At 34.0% G+C, this 26,582-nt stretch overlaps 1 protein-coding gene across 1 annotated transcript in view; it reads left to right on the top strand.

Annotated features, from left to right (window-relative positions):
- Window positions 1-1,958: 1,958 nt before the first annotated feature.
- Rdl (Resistant to dieldrin) overlaps window positions 1,959-26,582 on the top strand; it is a 469,434-nt gene continuing 444,810 nt past the window's right edge. The window contains exon 1 of the mRNA XM_089099501.1: window positions 1,959-2,146. Coding sequence (XP_088955627.1) covers window positions 2,061-2,146 — 86 coding nt within the window. The 5' untranslated portion in view covers window positions 1,959-2,060. The remainder of the gene's footprint in view (window positions 2,147-26,582) is intronic.

Here is a 26,582-nt window from a genome sequence, read left to right as displayed (position 1 = left end):
CTCCCTCCATTGTCCTGTGTACACGACATAGCTTGAAAGAATATCATTTACATAATATTCTGACCCGTAAATCCCCCTAATTTTTTCTCTTTAGCAACAGACTGTTCTTTAGGTAGAAAACTCCTTAATGGTCCTGGAGAAATCTTATGTGAAACAAGGCGAGTCCTTTCGCCTAACAATTTTATTATTCCGACGGATTTTGCTTTATATAAGTCTCTAAAGTAGATTAGTGACGAGAGATTGCGATCCAGGATGAAATCTGATTTTGTTTACACAAAACATCTCTGATTACTTGGAAAAGTATAAATGATCATGGTCCGTGTTGATGATAGTTACAATAATTACGGTGGAAAAGAAATTTACACAAATATAGAAATAAAAGTAAGTGGCTAATCTGATTAAATGAAATTTGAAACAAGAAGAAGTTAGATGAATAACCAAGTTAAACTTTAAACAAACAACAAGTAGGCTACCATAATGAGAAAGTGGGACTACCACCCTCTTAAACATTCCAACATCGGAGCATCATACCTAATTTTTAAAATTTAAAACAAATTGAAGACACAATAACTATTGGCCCCCGTCTTTGGTCGAAAGCCTGATGTCCCATTAAAAAAACGGTAGCTTTAAAAATTTACATTGAAGTTTCCTTGACCCATCATCTTTTCCCAACACTCTGAAAGTTTCAACTCAATTCCCTCAAGCCGTTCTCCATATGTTTCCAATTTGCTGTATTGATAAACTTGACAGATACACTATCTTTTGACTTGCTTTTATTTCTCCCCTCCAGGTTGAAATTCCAGGTGAACTTTGTGCTTCAACACTCCCTAAGAGTTTCATTTCCATTCCTGAAGCTGTCCCTGATCCATTGCAGACATCTTGTTTTGGTAATGTTTACACAATCAGTGTCTCCCGATTTAGATCTTACCCCTCCTGCCCTCGAAAAAATCGAGGTCTACTTGACACCCCAAAAACCACTGGGAATGGCAACTCATCAGCCATACCATTTCTGAGATTTTGCAAATAATATTTTGAAAACTCGGGTTCACATAACGTCATTTGATTTAACAGGTTTGCCTTATGTGTCAGTAGCGTGGCCGAGGGATATTTTAAGAAATATTAGACGAATGAAATATTACAAGGCTTTCAAGCTGATCGGATAATCAGACTAAATATTCACACCTTTCTCAATAGTAGAGAAAAAAAAAATAAATGACCTGATACTATCTCTGACCAAGGAGTAATTTATTTGATTTATGGCTATTTCCCAAGGGTTTGCGTGGGCAATATTGACCCTGGAAGCACATATAGAAGGCCTTTCGACTATTTTAAACAAAATAGTGATCTCAAAATTTTGATCCAATACCACTGGGGCTTTGAGGTTCCCCGGGGCAATAACATCATGGAAGGGTGGGCTTGCTGTCCTTCAATCACTTTTGGTCTTTAGAGACCAAAAAAGGCCCTGAAAGACCATTAATAAATTTCAGTTTCCATCCAAAAAGCCTCCTCTTAAGTTTTTATTATTACCACTTCCGTACGAAATGGTTGGATGGAAAAAGAATAACACTGAGGGGCATGTGGCTTTCTAGTAAGCCGACACTAGAATATTGCGTTAGAATTTTGTTTGGTTCATCGTTTGGTATATTTATATTTTAATAACTTTGATAGTAAAATTCACAGTCTATCTACTTCAGCAAAATTTAAGACCAAAATAGCTATGATTCTTGGGTAATTTTTTGTTGCCGAATTTTCTCAAAAATACATTAATAACATATTTTCAGCCACACCACACTAAAGTTCTTATAAACTAAATAAAAAGGATATCACGGAAACTTGCATGAAACTAACCTATTTGGGCAGTATCTCAGAAAGGCGCGCATACTGAATGCTTTCAAAAGACGGATACTAACATGGTCCTTCCCTTAGTAGGGATAAGCCTGTTGAGGCAAACACAAATACTTTATGGGATTTAGCTGTAATAGCGTGTTTTAGCTGTGTACTTTATTTTTCTAGAATCATAATTGATTACTATGAATAGTTTTGATGATATTTAACTTAGGATGGCTCTCATTAAATCAAGAAAGTACTGTGTCAGTTTGTGCCTTGTCCTTTTCTTTATATGTCATTGCGACAGCAGCACTAACAGGTAAATGGTCAATTTGACCTTTTTATTCACTTTTTAGAGTATAATTAATCAGTGATTGGTGTGTATTTTGAAACACTTCGTGGTGACAAACTGCAAGTGAAGAGCGATTCGTGCTAATGGCAGACACTAGGAAGCATGTTTTTTATAACAACATATTATGTCAAAAGATTTGGGTTTGCTATGGCTATTACAAAAATGTAAAATTCATTAAATTTCCAATTACCTTTGAAAAGTTTTAAGCCTGAGCAAATTCTTTCTAATTTTGGAAAAGACGAGAAACACTTCCAAAAAAGTGACCTTGATAAAATACACCATCAAACCCAGCATTTCGAAGAATTCGATTAAGGAGGTTTTAATACATTCTAAAACAAATTCTAAAAAAAATAAACCTTGCATTTTTGCAGGTAGGTGTTTGAAACTGTTGTAAAAGGATTCTTCAGGTACATGTAGGGGTAATTAGAGATGGAATCTACTGCCAAACTTCTTATTCTCAAAAACAATATTTTGAGGAAAAAATGAGTCTGAAATAATAAGAGCGAAAATGTCTGTATGTCGGAGAGATTTGATATTGTTCAATGTTGGGTGGGACTCATTTAACACTGAAAATGATAGTATCCAATCTCCCATATTCGCCCGTCTGTAAGGGCTATTTACACTTTTTGGAGGAAATGCACAACCATTTGTTTTCCGTATAACCACAGAAAAACCGGATTTCTATTTTTTAAAAACAAAAATTTGTCTTCTATTCACTGAATAAAAATTTCATATAAGGGAACCAATGAACTAATTCGGTTTTAAGAATACAGACTATTCTGAAGTTTGAACTTTAATTTAAAAAAAATGCCTAACCATGAACCATAGCTTTAAGATTAAGGCAGCATAGGCCTTAATGTCGCCGGACATGCATAGCCTAAGTTTTAATGCTCAGGTGTTCCAGGAATTCCACTTTTATGTGATCTTTTTTGCTGAGGATGATAAGATATGGAAATCTATAGCACTTTAAGTTATAATCTTCTACATGTTGCCTATCCTTTTCCTTAGTCACGTTTAAGTCCAGTTCAAATGTATGCATTGAGACTCAACCTCACAGTAAAGAGAATATGTTCTCTCTATTGTGCTCTACTGTACTATATTCTCTCTAGTGTGCTCAACCTAACACACGCAAGGTGTGTTAAATTTAAAATTAATGCAAGATGGGCCAGGACTTACTTAATGCTATAGATTTTTGCTGACTGACCCCAGACACCAGTACTAATATCAAATCCAAAGGTAGAAAGACTGCATTCAGGGGGAGGAGCGGGTCTTAACCCCACTTAAATGTTTGTCCGACTCGTAAATACGTAACAAAATGAGTATAACAGATTTTTGATACACTTTTTTAAAGTTTTTGTAAATACCTCCCTCCACTAAATAATAGTTTTTAGACACCTCCCAACCCAAAAATATCCTGGATACGGCCCTCAAACGTAGAATTGCATTTGAACAGAAGCCTCTATGCATAGACATGCTGCTCGTATTTTTAAACGATTCTACTAGAGTTGGGCACCAAGAGAGAGATACCCAAATAGAGGTTGATATTCTTCATTGTCCTAAATTTGTTAATCCTAATAAACGTATTTGTAGAGTGCTTCATTACTCGTACAGTTGTCGTTTGATATATATGCTTAAAAAAGGATAGTAATAAGAATACGAGCTCAAAAGAAATATAGTTCAAAAATATTTTCCTGCTAAAAATAAAGCAGCTGTATATTCTAGATTAAAGATTAAACAGACAAATTTAAAAGATTCTAACGAGGCCTCTTCGAAAAATATAAACATGACTTCCTGAAGAATCATTTTGGCACTTCAGACCAAATTAAGAAAAGAGGTGATCTTTTTTTAGAGGCAAGTCATTTTTAAGGCGACATTATGCAAAATTAAACTTCAATGCAAAACCAAGGACAGTTGGGGAGAGATCTCCCATCATACTTCTAATACGCAAAATGTTATATACATCCACAGAAATACAAGAAAACAAGTTTTAAAGGAAAGTAAAGAGGGACATTAAAAATCAAAACGAGCAACAGTTGTCCCATATAAGAGGAGGACTATCGTTCTTTAGACTCCCCTCCTCTTTACGCTATGTTAAGCTATTTCCAGCAATTATTCAAGAACAACTGCTCCAATAAAAGAGCAACATGATAAAACGGTTGCTCATTGAGACTCGAGTAAGGAAGGGTTTATTTATTTGAATTTTCTTTAAATAACAAGATATTTATTTGAAGCGAAAGATGATCGACGCACACAAGATCTGAATTCCCAAATGGCCAGAACTTCATTTGTGCTTCACTAAACACTTTTTTTTATTTTAAGACATATGTTTTTATTTGTCATGACATCAATAAAAAAGGAATGAAAATCACTACAATAACGAAGACTACTGAAAAGTGATAATAAATTGTGATTGAATGTTTAATATATATTGATAATCATTCCTAAAAGACTCGGAAATTTTGAACTTATGAACGTATAAAAGACAAAACTTAAACTGTAATTTGTTTTGGGTAAAGTGGAAGTTAAGTTCTGGCCTTTAGAAGGCATTAGGGGGGGGGGGAGGTTGTCATTAATATACCTGTTTGTAGCAGTTCTTGTTCGTTTTAAATTATTTCGTTTGTTTGTTTTCGTTTAAGTTCATTTCAAGTTTGTACAATCTCCAAAATATATAGGGGGCATAAATAACACTTTTATAATAGAATAGAAACTTAAATTCCTTTCCTGTAGGTTTTTGGGATATTATTACCCTGCAAGGGACGAATAAAATGCACAGGGACGAACCCAGGGGAAGATAGTGGGGATATATCCCCCCACCGGCCCCCAAAAACCTGGGAAATTTGTCCTGTAGGGTCAACATTTTTATAGATCTTGAGTAATACAAATGTACAATGTACGTTGTAAATCGTATTGTGATGAGGATAAAAACTGAATGATTTATTCATTTTATAAAATAAAATTTGAAATAAAACTGTCTTAAAAGCTAACCAAATTCATTATGGGTTTTAATCCCATTAATGTAGATTGTAGAGTAATTTATGCTCAACAAGTGGGTAATGTGTGACTATCTCCATACGAGAATTTTTGTTCTATGAAAATGCAGCTGGGAACGATGCCAGGCTGCTGCCAAGTAAGCCATGTGCTGTTATAACCTCTGGCTCCTAAGATTGTTAAACTTCATTTAAATCACATGTGTGCTTTTTCAGTGTTTGTATAAAAGTCTACGCCGCTGTTTTTTAATTCGTCCCCCATCATTTCAAAACGGAAATCAACAATGAAAGACTTTTTCAAAAAGAAACAGTTGGTTGATATCAGATAGCAGACCTTGGTGGGTTGATACAAACCTTAGTTGGAATGGGAATCAATTTAAATACTTAAAGGGGCAAGGTTTTGATGGAGCTTCATCTATGAGCAGCCAGTTTCAACGTTGTGCTGCTATACTCTGTGAAATTTTTCCCCATGCAGTCGATGTTCACTGTGAAAGTCATTCCTTAAACTTAGTCCTGTGTCATTTGTACAACATACCTGTTATAATAAATTATTTAGGAACTTTGAAATAAGTAATTAATTTCTTTAGAATTTCACCCAAACACTCTGCAATTTTCAAACGGATTGTTTAAGAAAGTAATCTTATCACAGGAACAAAAAGAATAAAATTGAACAAATTTGGTGATGCTAGATGGTTAGAGCACTTAAAAGCGATCATTTTGTTTAAAGAGATTTTCAATATTATCTGTAAGGCTATGAGGGAATTTCAAGAACATCTTAATTCAGATTCTAAACCTTCAAGTACAGCCTATTCTCTGCTATCTGATATTGAAAGCATGGTTGCCACACTTAGCGCAATTTTACTAGATTTCGTGAAAACAGACCTGAGTTAGTAAATTTAGTAAACCAAGGTTACGATTAGTAAATTTATAAAATGTTTTTAAATTTAGTAAGTTTCTTAGTAAATTTACCAGAAAAGGAAGCGTTCGGCTCAAAACAATGCTAGAATCATCTGAAGTTTTTCTCAGGCGGCAGTTTCTTGTTTATTGGGCACCAAAATCTACCAATAGCAACTAAACTGCTGTCTACTCAAACAGTAAATTACTGAGTATTATACGGAGCTACACAAAGCAACAGAAGGATCGATGCATTCAAGGTTCTTGAGTGCTTCATCAGTACCAGGACAGCATCCCTTAAGGAGATGGCAAGAAAAAACCGCCAAATACAGACAAGGCTTACTAGGTGGGGTATCGCTCGCAATCTATTTCCGGTAGAACCGGTTCTCCCAGCAAGATACTACAGAAATGGTGGGACAACGCCCTTTTGAATTCACTTCTTGCAAGCGCAAACGGACAACTGCCGTTTGACTCGTTCAAGTCTGAGAGAAGTGATTTGAACAAACAGGACAGTAGTTTACCGACCTGTGAAAACTTGCAGAAAATTTTTGTTTCTCTTTCTCCGACTATTGTGACCCACCCCCATGGAACGAAAATAGTCTACTAACTGACTTATGAAGGAGTCATAAAAAAGAGACCCTTCAGGGTTGATATTGCTTCTGTACTGCGCAAGCCCACTCCTACGCTCAACCAATCGGAAGTAGCTCCACGGTTTTTAGGGAAAAGAAATATTCCGCTTCCCGTAACTCCACCGAATCGATGGTGTCAGCCTATGCAACGACATCTGTAGTTTTAATTTTAAAAAAAAGTAAAAATAAAATTCGAGCGACAAGCGACTGCAGTAGGTTTATTAGAAGGAAAACAAAAGAAAAGAGGAAAAGAGGAAAAGAGAAAAAAATAAGAAAAAAGGAAAAAGATTGTGAAAATCCTATTGATTATCCCCCTATAGTAAAAATCGATGGTTGATGGTGCGATGGTTGATCGATGGTTGATGGACTGCTCCAAAAAAATTTTTTTGGAGCATTTAGTAAAAATTGATGGGATTCAGTAAATTTCTTCGTCTCAGATTTAGTAAATTATTCCAGGCCAGGGTGACAACACTGATTGAGAGATTCAGTTTTATTGCAGCTATGGTTACTGTCAGTAATGTTTTAAGTCTGTCACACAATTTATCACATCTTTGCAGTCAGAAACTATAGATCTCGTATACTTTCTTAAAGACGCTGACGAACTTAAGAGCAAAGTTAGAGACATGAGAGAGAGGAGTGAAGCTATGTTTCATCCACTTTTTACTGAAGGGACTGATCTGTGTCAAGATTATGAAATCAGCATTTGTGCCCAGGTGAGCTCCAAAACAAACGTATGGAAATAATTAAGCAACAGCGTCAGAGGATCTTCAAACGTATTACCGACTTTCTATGTTTATCCCGTTCATGGACTACTTTATGCTGCTTCTGCATCAGCGATTCCATAGTCACAGAAAGTTGCTAGAGTCACTACAATAGCACTACAGTGCACTTCGTCAGCACTGTATTTCCCTCGACGAAGAAAAACAAAGGACATATCGGATGCTCTGACTACATTTTTGGTATCTTGATGCAGACAGCTATAGAGGAAGCTTGCCTCAGTCATACATCATTCAAAATGTCCACCCCCCCCCCGAAATTTATTGCTGGGTTTGCCCCTGAAAATGCAAGTTAAGTTCTGGTTTGTAGAAAGATTAAGGGATGTCAGTAATATACCTGTTTGTGGCAGTTTTTGCTTCTTTTAAGTTTGACCTGATTACTTAGCGTTATTAAATGAAAAAAAACAAGTTTTTTTTTAACTAAAAGTAAGGAGTGGCATTAAAACTTAAAATGAACAGATATATTCCGTATATGAAAGGGGCTGTCCCCTCCTCAACCCCTCGGTCTTTACGCTAAAGTTTGACTTTGTCTCACACCTTTATTTTTTTAAACAATAAAAAACTTTAGCTTATAAATATAATAATCAATATACTTACGAATTAACTTATCTAACAAACTTCTATATTCGTATATTCTTATTACGTATATTAGAGGAGTTCGCCCCCCCCCTAGTCAATTCCTCGCTCTTTACGCTAAAGTTTGAATTTTTTTCCTTTTCTTTAAGAATGACCCCTTAATGACAAATACCGTTAATTAGAATAAATAACTCTAATGAAAGTACTAAAAAAATTTAGCATAAAGAGCGAGGTATTAACAAGGGAGAGAACCAAATCATATATGTAATAGTTTCTGTTTGTTTTAAGTTTTGATATTGAAAAGTTTTCAATTGAAAAGTTTTTCATTTAAAAACTTGTTTTCTTTATTTAATTTCTGATCGTTTTTTTTTTAAATAATACTGGGAAATCCGGTACCCCTTTCATAGCAATGTCCCTTCCCCCATGATATCTTCCTCCATGGAAAAAATCCTCCCACATAACCCCCAACCCTCCCCCCGCCGACCGGAAAAAGTCCTCCTGAAAACTTCAACTATGCTGAAAAAATTGGCTATCTCAAATTTTGATCAGGTGACCTTGGGAAAAAAATGAGCGTCGGAGGAGATCTAGTAGCCCTCCATTTTTTTGGTCACTTAAAAAGGTTACTAGAACTTTTCATTTCCTTACTGAATGAACCCTATCTTGATATTCTAGGACTATTGGCTCGATACGATCACCACTAGGGAAAAAGCAAAAAAACAAAGAAACAAATAAACAAAAAAACACGCATCCGTGATCTTTCTTTTGGCAAAAAATATAAAATTCTACATTTTGCAGATGGTGCTTGAAACCTCTACAGTTGGGTTCTCTGATGCGCTGAATCTGATAGTGTTATTTTAATTCAGATTCTATGACTTTTAGGGGGTATTTCCCCATTTTTTGAAAATAAGACAAGTTTTCTCAGGTGCGTGACTTTTGATGGGTTGGACTAAATTTGATGAAGCTTATATATTTGAAATCGGCATAAAAATCTGATTCTTTTGATGTATCTATTGGTATCAAAATTCTTTTTTTAGAATTTCGGTTACTATTGAGCTGGGTTGCTCCTTACTTACAGCTCGTTACCACGAACTGTTTGAAAATTATCATTTGACTCGGTCCCTTCTAGTTTTTGGTTTTATTTAACTCTAAATTTATTTATTTTTTGAAAAACCTATTTTGGCAGAAAATAAAAAAATATTAAAATCCGTTTATTTTCCTTAGAATTTTTTTTTAATAAATGTTACAGTTGTAAAGCTGCTTTGGGCTTTCTCCTTAACAATTATTATTTTGACTTGCTATTTATATTTTGAACAAAATTTTACAACAAATTTAAATATAGTTGCACTGTGTATCTTTGAATTGACTGGTACCGGGAATGTTATACAAATAAATGGATTAAAATCCTGCACACTTGGTCCTGTATATGGCTGAAGCCATTTTGACCCCATCATATTACAACCATGATTGCAGACAAATACTGCTCAATCATTTCTTTACAGATATCTATTGTGTTACATTTTCTCTAAACTGCTTGTTTTTGTAAACAAACGTATACTAAGATCATTTATTAAAAGACCTCTCACTTTTTCTTAAAAGATAGAAAATAGGACAATCTATATCAATATTACCAAATTTCCTTGGAGTTGAAACCTTAGTTGAGGTGTCTTCATGGCCTTAACTCTTGATCAGATAAACAAAAGAAAAGTAAGTTTCTACGCCAAGAATCAATGCAGCCACTTTTTTATAATTATATTTACCTACTAAGGAGGCAGAATTGGGACGATTTTCCAGGCACAAGAGTCGGTTTATCCACCAAGAGGGACCTCCCTTCAACTCTGGGTGCTAGGTAAGTGGGTATCGACGCCTCCCCTGCTTTGTAGGATTTTTGTATCTGTGTCCACCTCTTAGCCAGTTTTAACTGTTAATGATATGAAAATGCCAGAGGACTAAAAGTGGATTGGTCTTTTCTACTGTCCAGTTCTGAATTTTATTCAGCACCGTATTGACAGTGGACACGACAAATTTTTAAACATGCAGCCAATTTTTTTTTAATTTGAGGTTGTTTTTGAGGCTTAGAAACTATTACTAGAAACCATTTGTTACTAAATCTCCATCCAAAGTTCCTGTCATTCCAGCTTCTGCATTTGTTGCTCTTAACGCTAATGTAAGCATGTGTTTTGACCAATTGGATCTCCTGACTAGTGTCTCATGTCCAGACGCATAGTTTTCCGGATCTAGTGATCACATATTACTAATGCGAGTAGTGTGGAATCGTCATTTGCTGTGGTTCTTAAGAACCCATCGCCTGATCTTTGTGACCCGATTTTACGCAAAGATAAGCTTGATTCACTCACTGGTCATGATGGAATCCTCTCGATGATGTCCACTCATGATAGTTTGCACTGGATTGTCATTACTCGTGACTAAAATTCAGCCATATCACTTCTCGCCGCGGCCTCGCCAAACCCTAGAGAATTTTTTAGCAAAGGTTATCACCCGGAAAGAGCTCGGTGTTGTTGAAGATGTTCCCAATAATATCTCGAGTAAAGACCCTGAATTTGCGATCCCCGGGCTTGTTAAAGTTGTTCAAATTAAATTTTTACTCGCTTTTTGGTTAGAGTTCCTTGAAATTGCTACCCTTGATTCTGCCATTACTTCTGATTTCTGTCTTGGATATGAGATCTTTCGTGTAAGCATTAACAGAATAATCTCAAGGCGTTGTCCTCGATGCCAATCTGCTGCTCACTTGATAGCTAGCTGCCCTCTTAAGTCCACCAAAATGAAGTGCTCCTAATGTGCCGGTCCCCGTGCAAACGCCAAGGACAATCAATGTAACTTCTTGCCAAAATATGCAAATTATAGTAAAGATCATGGTGCCTACAGCCTCAGATAAGAATTGCTAAAGGAAACCTTGTCTATTGCTTTAAAATGATTCACCCAACGGAAGTGAGCTTTGTGTGTTTAAACATAAAGGGTATTAAGGATAAAGACCTCCTGCTTGACAGTCTATTATCTCATGATATTATTTTTCTGCAAGAACACATTTAACGAAGGTTAATATTTCTAGCCTTAAGCGATCTCCTTCCACAATTTGTTCGCACGCGAGGCACGTAAAACGTAAGGACGTCCATCTGTTGGTCTAGCGATTTTCATCCGTAGTGTGTTAATGCCATCTATTTCTGAAGATAATATTCTGGTGATTCAGTGTGAAAATTTTGTCCTTGTAAATGTATACCTTCATTGTGATTGCCGCAACATCGCATATCTGACTGTATTCGCTAAATGTTGCTCTAGAATAGAATGGTTCTTTGAAAACCTCCATTCTAAGAATCTCTGGTTGGATCTTAGCTGATGATATGAATTGTGACATCCTTCATAATTTGCATATATAACTCTTGTTTTAGAATCTCTACCCAGTGGGTATTGTATCGCAGAGAAAAACAATCAATCACATATATTCATAACAGAGGTAGATTCTAGTCTAACCTTGATTACGTAATTGCATCTAAAGTATCTTTAGTCGGTTCAGTTGTCAATGTCAATGAAGAAAAAATTGAGGACGACCTTCTGATTCTAAAATTTAACCTACTCTGCTCGTTGTCAGTTGAGCCTCTTCCATTCAATTGCAAGTGGTTTAATAAGTATAACTGGAAACGTATCAATCTCCTTTTGCACATTGCCACTCTCAATACATTTTTATCTTCAATTAAAGTGGCTTACCCTTTGTTTCGAACTTCGATTCCTATTCAAGCCAGCCGTTTAGATTTAGACTCTTATTATCAACAGTTGGCAGCTGGTTTGAAAGCTGCTGCCAAAGCCCCTGTGGCTGTTGAGAGAATTCGCCCAGATACCAGAAAGCCTTTATGGAATAATGATCCTGAGGTAAAACGTGGTAAATCTAAAGCAAAGTTATAATTGCACATTTGAATCGCATGTGACCGTCCTTCCTCTGGACCCTTTTTTTTAAATTAAACAGAAAACTAAACGTAATTATAAAAGCAGTTTGCACCATTCTCCCTTGAATGCATGGGATAGGCCAAGCAATAAAGCCTCTTGGAGGAATAAAATTAACAGTGTAAAGTTCACATCAGTCACTCATTACAGTTTTAAGTTACTCTGTTCTTCTAATTTTACCGTTCAGTTTTTAGTACTGTTAACAGGTCCCTCCAAATAATATTTTTTGTAAAATCTTAGATCATTTTTACCAAACCATATTCGACAACCTTATGTTCTATTTGTATCATTGGCTGATATCAGGTCTGCGCTCAAGAAAATGAAACGATCTAGTGTTCTTGACAGTAATGGTATTTGTTTTAATAATTTTTCATCTGGTTATCCTGCTCTTATCAGTCATTTGGAATTGCAATTTCAAGCGCTTCTAGCTCAATCTATTGCGCCAGATAGTTTTTCAATTGGTCATGTTAGCTGTATTCTTCCTCTAAGTGCAATTTTATGTCTATGCAAGTTAGTTTTCTTAGGGGTTTTAGCTACTCTAAGACTCACCATATTCTCACTTGCCTTATGAAAGACGCGGTTAAATCCAAAGATCCACTTTACTGTCTAACTGCGGAAATTTCAGGAGCTTTTGATAACGCTGGTCATTCTAATGCCCCACATTGGCTTGCTTTATCTCGTGTAAATAATACGCTCTTGGCAGTTTTTTTCTATTGGCAATCTGGTACTAAAGTTCAGATGAAATAGAATGAGGAGAATTCAAACCCCATTCTCGTTTGTAAAGAGGTTCGTCAAGGAGCTGTTTTGTTGCCTAGTATATTGAAATGTGTATTGGCTCAGAACCAGCGGTCTTTGCTGGTCTCTATGTCTTATGGTGAAATTGGTTTATCATACATTGCGTATGCCAACGATGCTCTTCTATTCAACCATAGCCGCAGGGGCCTGATTGAAATTTTTTCATACTTAAGTCACATCTTGGCTCCGTTGGTCTGTCGATTAGCCCTGCTAAATGTGAGTTAATTTATTTTAATAGTCGATATATTTTGGCAGCCTTAGATCTAGATAATGCTTTTCTTTCTTGTTCTAATTTAGTTTCTTGTCTGGAAATTCCGTTCGGTTGTTCTCCTTCTTCTACCTGTTCAGTCCTGATAGAGCGGTTAAGAATCTAAGGGTAGGATACGGGATAAGTTTGCTAAATAAAGGTAGATTTAATCAAAAGGGTTTATGTAGTTTGTACCGCAGTATTTATTCTCTTCTTGCCGGTGCTAAACATTTATTCCGTAAGAAACATTGTTGTACCCTAAGAGTGGCATATTTCATATATTGTAGATTTTTTGCTTCGTTTACCGCGATGGTACCAAAATAGTAAATTAGTGGATAGGTTTGATCTTGTTGATATACCATCTCAAGTAAATGGCCTTACTTATGCTTTATGTGTGAATACCTTAAAATTAGTTTCTGGTTATGACCCTATTTTGCATTTTTTCCTTAATGAAGTTGGTTAATTAATTTTTTTTAGCTTAAAGCATTTAAAGTTTTTTTGCTTTCTTTTCTCTTCAATTTTTTGCACTCCACACTGCTGTTTTTGCTTTTTAAGGGTAAATTATTTATATTATACTATTGTCATAGTGTCTCTCTTTACTTATTTCAAAATCTTCTTCAGTGTTTCCAAGGAAGTTTCAACTTTAAACCTTAGCCGTTCTTCACATATTGCATATACGCCATTTTGACAAACTGAAAACACATGATAACTTTGAATTTAGTTCAACATACCCCTCAGAATTTCCTAAAAGTTTTAACTTAATATACTCAGTCGTTCCTGAAATATTGCAGATATGCCCTTTTGACAACTCGCACATAGTGTCTTTTGATATAGTTCAAAACCCCTCTCGACTTCCCTGAAAGTTTCAGCTTAATATTTTTTGCTGCTCCAGAGTTCTAGTGTTAATTTTACGGTGTTACACTTAGTGTATTTGGATTTATTTCAATATTCCCATGGAATTAGAATTACCTGAAAATTATAAATTAATACCCTAAGCCATTCCATAGACATAGCAAATGCACATTATTCATGACCTTAATGCAAATAGTGTCTTTTGACTGTGTCCAGAGCCCTTCTCGCCATTCCTTGAAAGTTTCAACTTAATACCTTTAGATGCTTCAGAGTTATAACATACGTGCCATTTTGACAACCATGTTCCACTTAGTCTCTTTTGGTGCAGTTCAATATTCTCCGTATCATCCTCTGATAATTCTAACACTATAACCTTAGCCGATCCAGAGATGTTAAATTGCACCTTTTTCCCGACCTTAATGTTCATAGCGTCTTTTGATTTTGTTCTTAATTCTTCTCTCTATTCCCTAAAATATTCAACATAATAGCCTTAAAAGTTCTTAATATATTGCAAGTTTGCCCTTTTGACTATCTTGATGCACATAATGTCATTAGATTTAGTTCAAACCCCTCATGAATATTCCTTAAAAGTCTCAGCTTAGTATCCTTAGCTGTTCCTGAGATGTTGCAGATACCCCCTTGTGACACTTGAAAGTATAAAGTGTGTTTTAGTATATCGCAATATGCACTGAAAGCTTGAAATATATTTCCTAAGTCGTTTTTGAAATATTGCAGGTGCCTAATTTTTAAAACATTGAAGATTATAGTGTCTTTTGATTTAGTTCAATGTCCCCTTGCTACGTCCTGAAAATTTCAACTAAATTGCCTTAGCCGTTCCTGATATTTTCTAAATTCACCTTTTTGACCAATTGGATGCAAATAGGGTCTTTTGATTTATTTCAGCACACTCCTCATCACTACTTGAAAGCTGCAACTTAGTACCCTTAGAAGTTCCTAACATATTACAAATATGCGTTTTTGAAAACCTGGATGCATGCATTGTATTATGATATAGTTTGAGATCCCTTCTTAGCTTCCCTTGAAAGTTATAAAACTTAATACTATTATTTTCTCGTATGTTACTGCTTATATACCGTTTTGAAAAACATGATACACTTATTGTCCTTTGATTTAATTCAATTTTACTCCATGACCTTCCCTAAAAATTTCATTTTAATGCCCCTAGCCGTTCCTGAGATATTGCAAGTCCGCTTTTGTTAATACATGGATGCAGATTTTGTCTATCGATTTGATTCAGCACCTTTCTCACTGTTCCATGAAAATTTCCACTTAATACTCTTGGAGGTTCCTGAGGTATTGTGGATGACCCATTTTGGACAACCTAGATACATATCATTGAACATAGTATATCACGACCTAATTTAACATCCATCTTTGCCTTCCCTGAAAGCTTCAACTTAGTATCCTTTGCCGTTTCTGATATGTTGCAGATACGCCTTTAGAATACCTTAAGCATATGCTGTACTTTAATCTATCTCTCCATGTACTGTAATTTTTATCTCAATATTCTTTGCCCTCTCAGAAATATTGCAGATACGCTATTGTGACCGCATGGATGCACATAGTGTTTTTTTATTTTGTTCAGCATTCCCCTCAACGCGCCCTAGAAGTTTCAACTAATTACCCTTAGCCCTTCATGATGCTTAGCATATACACCTTTTTGATTACTTGGAATCATGAAATTTGACCTTTACATGGTTTTAAGAAAGGGCAAAAAGGAGCCTTTAAAACTTTGGCCTAAGAAGTTTTTTTCAAAGAGTTAGAGAAGAGATATATGATTAAAATTAAAATGTTAAGCACAAACTCATTTTTTATTTATTTCAAAAGACACTCAAAGTAAAGATATTATTCCCTATCATCTGAAAATTTATAAATAAACCTAAAGAATTGAAATGAATTGTGATTGCAGCAATAGCAGCAACTTAGTGAAAATTCTTATAAAGGTCATGACATAATGAATTGTATCTTAAAAACACAAAAATTTGCGATGAATTTAAGTTTTCAATTCTTCTGTGAAGTTCTTCTCTTTTTAATGTATACGAGGATAAAACTACTCTACTATTGGCAAATCTTATTGAACATCAAAAAAAAATTCATATTTAATAAAAGTTCAGTCCAAGATCATGCCTTCCTCTCTTTCAAATAACTAATAGCCATAGCTTTATTTGTATACGATGAATATCTCATAGGTGAACAGGTATTTGAGATCCTTAAAAAAGTCTTCCTCTGAAGATTTGCTCCCCTTACCAGAAGAAGTTAAATAAAAACGTTTAAATGACCCTGAATAGCCATTAAACGTGGCATTTCCTTTTCACCCAGCACATGACATTCCGTCAGGTAGTTACGGTTCCACAGGTAGAGCTACGGTTCCAGGAACGATTTTTCTTTCAATCAAACGTAGTTTCGGCTATTATTTGTAAAGCAAAAACAGCTCTGGAAGTTTGCTGAGTTGAGGAAAGCCCCAGAGAAGATTCTTTTGAGCAGGGTAGATCAGTTTTAGATAACCAATCTTAAAATACCCTCAATCTTCGGTCACACAAATATGAGAGATTAATAAATATATTTAGTATGCTTAAAAACGTTGAATTTTCAACATATTATAAAATTTAATTTGTTTCAATATACTAATATAATAATTGTATTTGAATATAAGCATTTAACGAAAGTTTTAACTTGTCGAAATTAAAAAAAAATGGCTCCTCTGTTTCTTTAAATCTTTGTTTGAAGAAAATTAAACACATACTCTGGCTCTGGGTAGGTCAATGTGGCAGCGGTGGCCGACAAAAGCGTTATGTGACAGTTTTTGTCAAATATGTGTTTACAAAAGGTTATTTTAAGCAAAACAAGGTCGATTGCTCCAATCCTACGAGCCTATATCCTATTTGCATCTCAATACAGTCTATGTTTTTGTATCTCCTTCCTGGATAATTTCTTAGACCGCACTTCTTTTCCATTTACAGAGTTTAAGAGAGAAAAAATGGGTATAATTTAAATAAAACAGTGGAACAAAGAAAAAATAACAGCAAACTTTACATAATAAAATCTGGATATTTTGGCTCCACGTCTGGGAGCCCTTATCAATAGAGAAAGAATCTAAATTAAATTAAACTTAACACATATAAGATTGCCCTCCTCTGAGGACCAGAAACACACAGAGGTAGACAGGATGACTACTCCTTCATCCCTTTCTAATGTATGGTTATTGCCTTAAGCAGACTTTGGCTAACTTGCATTCCTTATTCTCTCCCTTAATGTATTGATTTGAATCTGTTAAATTATTTACCCAAAGATCTTAAGGAAACAATCAATTAATTTGGTAGCATAATTGGCTGAGGTGATTTAGTTCGTACCAGTACTTAAAATTTGGTGACAACTTGATTATAATGTTAAATTTGATAAGAACAAAAAGAGGAGAAAATGTCGAATTCCGCGCTGCTGAATAAATATTCCCCAATGGTTTCTGTCAGAATTGATTGTCGTGGAATAGCGTGTTCCGTAGTTATCCAAGGAGGCTGTCTCTACTGACCAGGTGTCGTCACCGAGAAAAAAAAGTTTTATGCTAAAGTTTAGGACTACTGCACATTTTTAATAGAATTCACTTGAATATCTAGTTAAAGCTCGATTCTACAGTATTAGATTATCTTAATCCAAAGTATCAGGTAAAGTAAATTATGTTAATTAGGTCGGGAATAGGGGTACTACTATTTCAAGTTTTAATTTATCAGTCAAAAGAATTTCAAATAGGATGCGAGAAAGTGAATTAAAGACTTCCACAGCAATCTAAGAACTCGGAATACCCACAAATGATTAGACACAAATTTATCAGTTCAACTCGAAACAAGGTATTTACCAATTATTTCTCTCACCAGTTGTAACGAATTTATCAGCTTAATTCGAGACAAGTTACTTAGCCTACCAGTGATTTTTCTTTGCAAGAATAAGTGTTCCATGGACTTAGGTAAACTTTAACTTCAACAGGAAAGGCCTTTGAATGAATTTCCCTATACCGTGGAAACAATTGTAAATTCTTAGGATGATTAAAAAGACTTCCCACTCTCTAGCCTCTCTGTATAGACATAAAGGCTGGCCTAGCTGTATAGACAGTAGAGGAATGAATTGGGAGGCAAAAAAACAAGCTGGAAATGGGTAGACCTCTCCTCAGAATTCAGACTCTACCGTATAGACACTATAAAACGAATTTAGGAGGTGAACAAAAACCAGAGTCTAGGGAATTCAAATTTTTATGTGTGAGATTTATTGTAAACACTGAGCATAATTTCTAAGATATGTTAAGTTAAGGGGAAAGGGAACACAATTCCAATAAGTTTCTATCTCTAGTTGCGAGTTACCCGACCTTAGCACCTGGTTATTCTAAGTTAATTCTCAATACTGCCCAATTAAAAGTAATTTTAAGTTTTGGGAAAGACCCCATTGAAGTCCTTAAGAAAGAGAAAAATCTTAATATTAATCAATTTTTAGACTGACTTATCTTTCAATAATGCTATAGTTTTAACTGTTCCGGTCTTAACTAAGAAAAGGGATATGAGAAAATTATAAGACCAATAAAAATATAAACTAAAATCTAAATAAAATCTAAAATCTGAGCAAAATCTAAATCTAATCTAAGTAAAATCTAAGAAGTATTTTGAGTTATTTAAAGGGTAATCACAGACTTCTGCTGTAATCAACATAGACTTTAAGGAAATAAAAAAAAAACAAGTTTTTTAAACTGAAAGTAAGGAGCGAAATTAAAACTTAAAACGAACAGAAATTATTCCGTATATGAAGGGGACTGTCCCCTCCTCAACGCCTCGCTCTTTACGCTAAAGTTTTTTATTATTTAAAAAAAAAAAGTTGTGAGACAGAGTAAAACTTTAGCGTAAAGAGCGAGGCGTTGAGGAGGGGACAGTCCCTTTCATATACGGAATAATTTCTGTTCGTTTTAAGTTTTAATGTCGCTCCTTACTTTCAGTTAAAAAAAACTTGTTTTTTTATTTAATTTTTGAACGTTTTTGAATAAATGCAGGTTTTGATCTTGGCTCACCGTACAGGGATAATTAAAACAAAAATTTTCAAGTTAATTTACTTTTATTTAGTTAAATGGCTTTCTTAAAACTTGTTTAATTTTATTTACGAACGTTTTTATTAGTAATAAATATACGTAACTTTCGTAACGAACTTCTATATTCATATATTTTTAATACGTATATTAGGGGGTTCGCCCCCTAGTCAATACCTTGCTCTTTAAGCGAAAGTTCGAATTTTGTTCCAATTCTTTAAAAATGACCGCTTAATCACAACGGCCGTTAATTAGAATAAATAGCTCTTATGAAAGTACTAAAAAATCTTTGTCTTTAAGAGCGAGGCATTGACTACGGGGTGAACCCAATTATATATGTAATATTTTCTGTTCGTTTAAAGTTTCGATGTTGTTGCTGTTGCAGTTGAAATACTTGTTTTTTTGATAAATTTATGATCTTTTTATAAATAATGCTGGGAAGTCCGGCGTCCCCTTCATAGCAATGTACCTTCCCCCATGAAAACTTCCTTCATGGAAAGATTCTCCCACATAACATCCGATGATAAAGACTCCTGGACGAGGATTCAAAAATTTGGAATTTTATTACTAAAAGTTTTTTTTTTGTTTTGTTCCACCGTTTTATTTAATTATGCCCATTTTTCACTTCAATCCTGTAAATATCTGTTTCCTGTAAGGCGGAAATAGTTGAAATTTTGAGCTTTAGCATCAAAATTGTATTTTTCTTTTACTGGTGGTTAGGTATAAAGACTTCCCTTGTACAAACGACTGTTTGTCAATAGCATTTAAAAGATTTAGCTGACTTTTTAAAACAAAGTTTATAGTTTTGGGGTTTAAGAAAAATAGTATACTTGCTCTTTTTTCGTATTAAAAATAATTTTCGTTTTGACTTGTTGATTCAGCTGTCGTGTTATTTTTTTATACTTTTATTGCTGTACAGTTCCTTTTCTGGGTTAAATTTAACCTAAATTTGAATATTTGCTGCATATTTTTATGTTTATTTTGACGTATTTACTAAATCTTCTGCTCATAGATATGCCTTGACTTTTCTTAAGGTTTTGAGCTCAGGTATCGTCAACATGCATACTGGCCATAGTTTCTGACTGAATAAAATTATCTAGAAGTTTTTATATATCTCTAAATATTTTCATCGTTAAATACAATGGAAATTTTAGATCTCTTGAATACTATTCAAAGAAATTCTAATTAATCTACGAAGAATCCTATTTTCAACTAATTTCATCAATCTAATAATATAGGTCTATGAAAATTCGATATTCCCCTAAGAGCAGACTTCAAAAGAAACTTGAAAAGGCTTTAAAATTCTTAAGCGGCATTTTCATAATCAAAACATTGTCAAAACCTACTGATTATATTATCCCAGTGCTCCGGATGATATGATATTTCAGTAATATTAATGTTCAGTTTTTGTTTTTTGTTGAGAAAAAGTCATCTGGGACCTAAGCTTTGGTTTCAACAGGTCGGTGTCTAAAGGTAAACTTCCTCTAAAGTTTTTGGTTTATAGGCAAAAATTAAGCCAAATGCTAAGAAATTTAAAATAGGGACCATTTGAGCTTTATTTAGGGATGTAGTGGTTATTTGGACCCCAAGAAATTTGAATGGAGTCTAAAATTGTTTTCTTATGTTGAAAAAACAGGTGCCCTAAGACAATAGAAAATGCAATGTATGTTAATAAACGGTGGTACAAAAAATGGTGGTTAATAAATGTTCTTTCCAAATAAAAGAGGAAGGGCTTTCTCTTCCTGTGTTTGGTCTGATAAAAAAAATCTCAAACTAAAAAATATTTAGAAATCGTGACTCTGATAATCACTTTTATGTTTTCGACCCCCAGAAACATTTTCTATCCCATCCACACCATTGGGGTTTTTAACTATGCGCACCTGTACAATTGTTCAATGGAGGTAATAGTTTTTGCTAGTAAACTAAAACTGAAACCTTGGGAAAAATTGAAAAATAATGAAGATGGCTTAACACTGTTTGTGTATTTTTTACCTTGAAAGGGTTTATTATTAGTAGGGGGAGACCTTAAAGAACAGAACTAACAAGGAGGCACCCTTAACATACTAAACTAACAAGATGACAGCTAATCAGAAGACTAGAATCCGTGTACGAACAAGACCACATCCTCTGTCTAGGCCAATCAACGGTTAGAAATACTGGGCTAACGAGATCAACGACCGGGACATGTGACATCATCAGATAAGAAAATTTCACCTCGTGAACATTCTTATCAGAAACTTAGAAATACTGACAGGACAAGATATCTGATTGACACTTTTTCTCCATGAGACATGTTAATAAATTTGAAAGGCTTGATAGTAATTTAAAAAGTATCTGTGCACAGTTGCAAGAACATAGGAAACGTCAGAGATTAATTGACATTTTAGGGGATTTGAAAGTAAAAACGAATAAGGTAATGCTTCTCAGGGAATTCTAACTCTATTAAGAGATACATATTATTTTTTATTTTGGTGGTTCTCGACTGTGTTCTGTATAATACACAAGTGCCATTTGAAAAGTGATGTCAATATCACATATGCTCCAACATTATAGTATACTAAAAAGTTGAAACTAATATAGATGCAGATGCCAAGAAAGGAATTTTAATAAATAAAATCAGAATAATCCATAGAAATCCTTAGAAATCAACTAGTGACATGGTTATAGATTTGAAGCATCAAGAACCGCAATCATCAATGACCTAAGTACCAAGGACCCCAACCTCTAAGGGTACCCTACCACCGACCTCCAAGGCCCTCCTTCCAACTGTTTGCCCCCCCCCCCCCCACATTTTTTTAAATAATTTGTTCTGAAGTTTTTTTTAATTTTCTGATTATTTTTTTGAAAACAATATATTTTTTTTACTTTTTTTTACATTTCTTCGAATGAGATAGAACACACTTAAAACATAGGAAATTCACATTTAATATTTTCCAATTTCAAAATGAAAATAAAATTGATATTTTAGTCGTGAATTTTACTATTAGAAAAATAATGTTAGTAATACCACTTCTTCTTTTTTGGGGGGCTGAATTTTTTTTTGGACTTCCAAATTATTCAACTTTTTTTTACATATCTTAAAATGACATGAAATATGCTTGCGGCTCTACCAATCGTACTCCATGCTTGCTCATAGAAACGAAACGACTTTCCCACCGGCACTCTATGGCAGGTTATCGACACTACCTAGTTTATTGCATGTATTAATTCAGTATTGTTTACACAGTGGAAGGATAAACACATAATTCATATCTTTCAAAAAGTGAAGATGAAGGATTTTAAGAAAGTTTGTTCACATGATAGAGTTATTGTAGCATTGAATGCTGACATGGAGAAGTATTTGAACTATGAAACAAGCACAAGTGGTAGCACTATCGGAAACATATGTGTGCCTTGTCATGACGTTAAGGAATTAAATTTCTTTGGAGTACAAAAAAATTTAACTCTTATGATGGTAGATATGTGAGATTGAGATCTTCGGAGATTATTGCACTCAAAGAGAATGCCAACATAAAAATAATAGTTGATGAGGAGGGGCATCTTCTTGCTATAGCTAGTTTTCACATGTTAGCTAGTGTTAAACCCTATCGTCAGCTTTCGGGTATTAGCACTCAAATTAAAGCAAATGGGAAGTCCTACTCTTCTACTAGTACCATAAATTATGTCTTTTCTACATGTCGGAACTGTTACCTATGTAAAAATAATGTGATAATAGACAGTGAAATTGCCAAAAAATAAAAAGGGCATTGGCAGAAAAAATCACTAAGGAATATAAAGATGAATTGACGAAAAACAAATTACAAGCAAACGTTACTGACATCATTGATCAAACAGTCAATGAACCAATAGTACCAAAGACGGAACGCATATTGATCCTGTGAATGACAAACCAGTAAAAATTGTGTATGACTCTAAATGGAATAATGATTATTCTACTGATTACGAACTAAGAGAAGATAATAGATACAGTAGCAAGAGAGAACATGCTAAACTATTTTATGGAACAGATTCAAAATGTCCAAAGTTGTTCATTGATATTAATAACGTATAATAATTTATCTACCATATATTTATATTGATATTCTACATGTCATTATTTCTTTAAAAATATGTTATCTATTGCTTTGTTATATTCCGATTATTTCCAGGGTACGATAGCAGGTTCATAGAGGTTTTATTAGAAACTGAGATAGGTTAACAGATACATATACAGAGAGAGTATGAAACACACAAATATATAGATTCAAACATGCAAACTGTCAAAGACAGACACTGGAGCAAGCAGGCACCCACCCATACACACTGGCTTAAGTAAATAAGTAACAAACTCTTTCTTGAATTCACCTGTTGAATACACAATACAGAAATTTCACTCAAGAAATTATGAAAAAGTTGTAATTAAGTAGCAAACTCTTTCTTGAATTCACCTCTTGGATATACAACACAGAAATTTCATTCAAGAAATTATGAAAAAATTGTAATTTCCACGCTTAATTTGCACGTAATAGATACCGAGAGTTTTATAACTCCTCCCCGCAATGAATTTGACAGGTTTTATGACTCCACCCTGCAATGAATTCAGGTGCTTTTAGGACTCACCCCCTAGCCATAAGTCATTTTAACCTTGAGCAAAGGTATAAAAGTTTGATGAAATACTTCTATACTTAAATACTACATTAATAGCTTCCAGGATAATAGGACTATATGACACGGAACTGATCAGTTTGAAAAAATCATCTTGTGGTGTTATATATGAATGCGCGTTCTTATTACTATCTATGGAACTCGAAGAAATTGACTGTTATCACTGGATAGTGAACTATAATATGTTTGAGTATGATAAAAGCTTGTGAAGTAGTAAATTACGCCGTATAGATAGACTGGGATTCTACGATAGACTGATTACACCACATAATAAAAGTGGTCAAGAACTGAGAAATGTTCAGGAAGAAGTCGGTGAAATTTACAGTTTTTTCGGGGTTGAAGAACTATAAGTAAAGGGTAACGTACCTACAAATAAAGTTTTAATTCAACAGTGGGACCCTAGGATTCCACTTTTCAATCTAGAAGAATTTAAATGTCTTAAATTTGAAGGGAAGTATCACCATCCTGAAGATGAGGTTAGGTTCTTCACACGGTGGTTACCTAGAGACATACCTGATCGTTATAAGTGCATAAGACACGGCAAAAACCATTCTGTATCATTGGATCCTCGTTTGTGGATGTTTAACAGTGAACTTTAAGTATTATCTTTATGTAAATATGTGTTTTTTCAAAAAAAGTCCTTTTTAATATGTTTAAGCAATAAATATCATTAAGCTTAATCTTCCTTTATTCTTTAGAATAGTTCTATTCATTCATGAAATTATGAAAAAATTGTAGTAAGTAACGATCTCTTTCTTGAACTCAGCTCTTGGATACACAATACAGAAATTTCATTCAAGAAATTATGAAAAATTGTAAGTGAGTAACAAATTCTTTACTGATTTCATTTGTTGGATACACAATACGGAATTTTCATTCACGAAACTATGAAAAAAATTGTAAGTAAGTAACAAACACCTTCTTGAATTCACCTCCTGGATACACAATACAGACATTTCATTCAAGAATCTTATGAAGAAAATTGTAAGTAAGTGACGATCTCTTTCTTGAATTCAACTCTGGGATACACAATATGAAAATCTTATTCAAGAAATTATGAAAAAATTGTAAGTGAGTAACAAACTCTTTATTGATTTCCCCTCTTGGAAACACAATAGGGAATTCTCATTCAAGAAATTACGAAAAAATTGTAAGTAAGTAACAAACTCTTTCTTGAATTTGCCCCCCGGATACACAATACAGAAATTTCATTCAAGAAACTATGAAAAAATTTTAAGCAAGTAACAAACTCTTTCTTGAAGTCACCTCTTGGATACACAATGCAGAAATGTCATTCAAGAAATTGTGAAAAACCTGTAAGTAACAAACACCTTCTTGAATTCGCCTCCTGGATACACAATACAGACATTTTATTCAAGAAATTATGAAAAAGTTGTAAGTAAGTAACGATCTCTTTCTTGAATTCAACTCTTGGATACACAATACAAAAATTTCATTCAAGAAATTATGAAAAAATTGTAAGTGAGTAACAAACTCTTTCTGGACTTCACATCTTGAATACACAATACACAAATTTCATTCGAGAAATTATAAGAAATAGTAAGTAAGTATCAAACTACAGTTTTTTACTAGTAAGTAAAAAACTGTAAGTAAGTAAGTGAGTAACAAATTCTTTATTGATTTCACCTCTTGGAAACACAATACGGAATTTTCATTCAAGAAATTATGAAAAAATTGTAAGTAAGTAACAAACACCTTCTTGAATTCGCCTCTTGGATACACAATGCAGAAATGTCATTAAAAAAATTGAGAAAGACCTGTACGTAAGTAACAAACACCTTGTTGAATTTGCATCCTGGATACACAATACGGACATTTCATTCAAGAAATTATGAAAAAATTGTAAGTAAGTAACGATCTCTTTCTTGAATTCAACTCTGGGATACACAATACAGAAATTTCATTCAAGAAATTATGAGAAAATTGTAAGTAAGTAATAAATTCTTTCTTGAATTCACATCTTGAACACACAATACACAAATTTTACTAGAAAAATTATGAAAAATTGTAAGTAATTATTAAACTCTTTTTTTAATTCACCTCTCGAACACACAATACGGATCTTTCATTCAAGAAACTATGAAAAATTGTAAGTAAGTAACAAACTTTGAAAATTGTAAGTAAGTGACGATCTCTTTCTTGAATTCGCCTCTTGGATACACAATACGGAAATTCCATTCAAGAAATTATGAAAAAATTGTAAGTGAGTGACAAACTCTTTATTGATTTCACCTCTTGGGTACACAATACGGAATTCTCATTCAAGAAATTGTAAAAAATTTTAAGTAAGTAAAAAACTCTTTCTTGAATTTGCCTCTCGAATACACAATACAGATATTCCATTCGAGAAACTATGAAAAAATTGTAAGTAAGTTACACACTCTTTCTTGAATTCGCCTCTTGGGTACACAATACGGAAATTTCATTCAAGAAATTATGAAAAAATTGTAAGTGATTAACAAACTCTTTATTGGCTTCACCTCTTGGATGCACAATACGGAATTCTCATTCAAGAAACAATGAAAAATTGTAAGTAAGTAAAAACCACTTTCTTGAATTCGCTCCCCGGATACACAATACAGAAATTTCATTCAAGAAACTATGACGAAATTGTAACTGAGTAACAAACTCTTTCCTGAATTCGCCTCTTGGATACACAAAACAGAAATTTCATTCAGGAAATTATAAAAAAAATTGTAAGTGAGTAACAAATTCTTTACTGATTTCACTTTTTGGATACACAATACAGAAATTTCATTCAAGAAATTATGAAAAATTGTAAGTAAGTAACAAACTCTTTCTTGAGTTTCCCTCTTGGAAAAACAATACAGATATTTCATTCATGAAATTATGAAAAAGTTAGGTTCAGTTAGGTTCACTTATCGTGGCGCCACGATAAGTAAACCTAACTGAACCTAACTTTTTGCATGTCTCTCACCACGCCCTTG

This window comes from Artemia sp. Qi Xiang Cuo, chromosome 2 (assembly GCF_049724085.1).
Source record: "Artemia sp. Qi Xiang Cuo chromosome 2, ASM4972408v1, whole genome shotgun sequence".
Taxonomy (NCBI): Eukaryota; Metazoa; Arthropoda; class Branchiopoda; order Anostraca; family Artemiidae; genus Artemia; species Artemia sp. Qi Xiang Cuo.
This window is presented reverse-complemented; position numbering and strand designations above follow the sequence as displayed.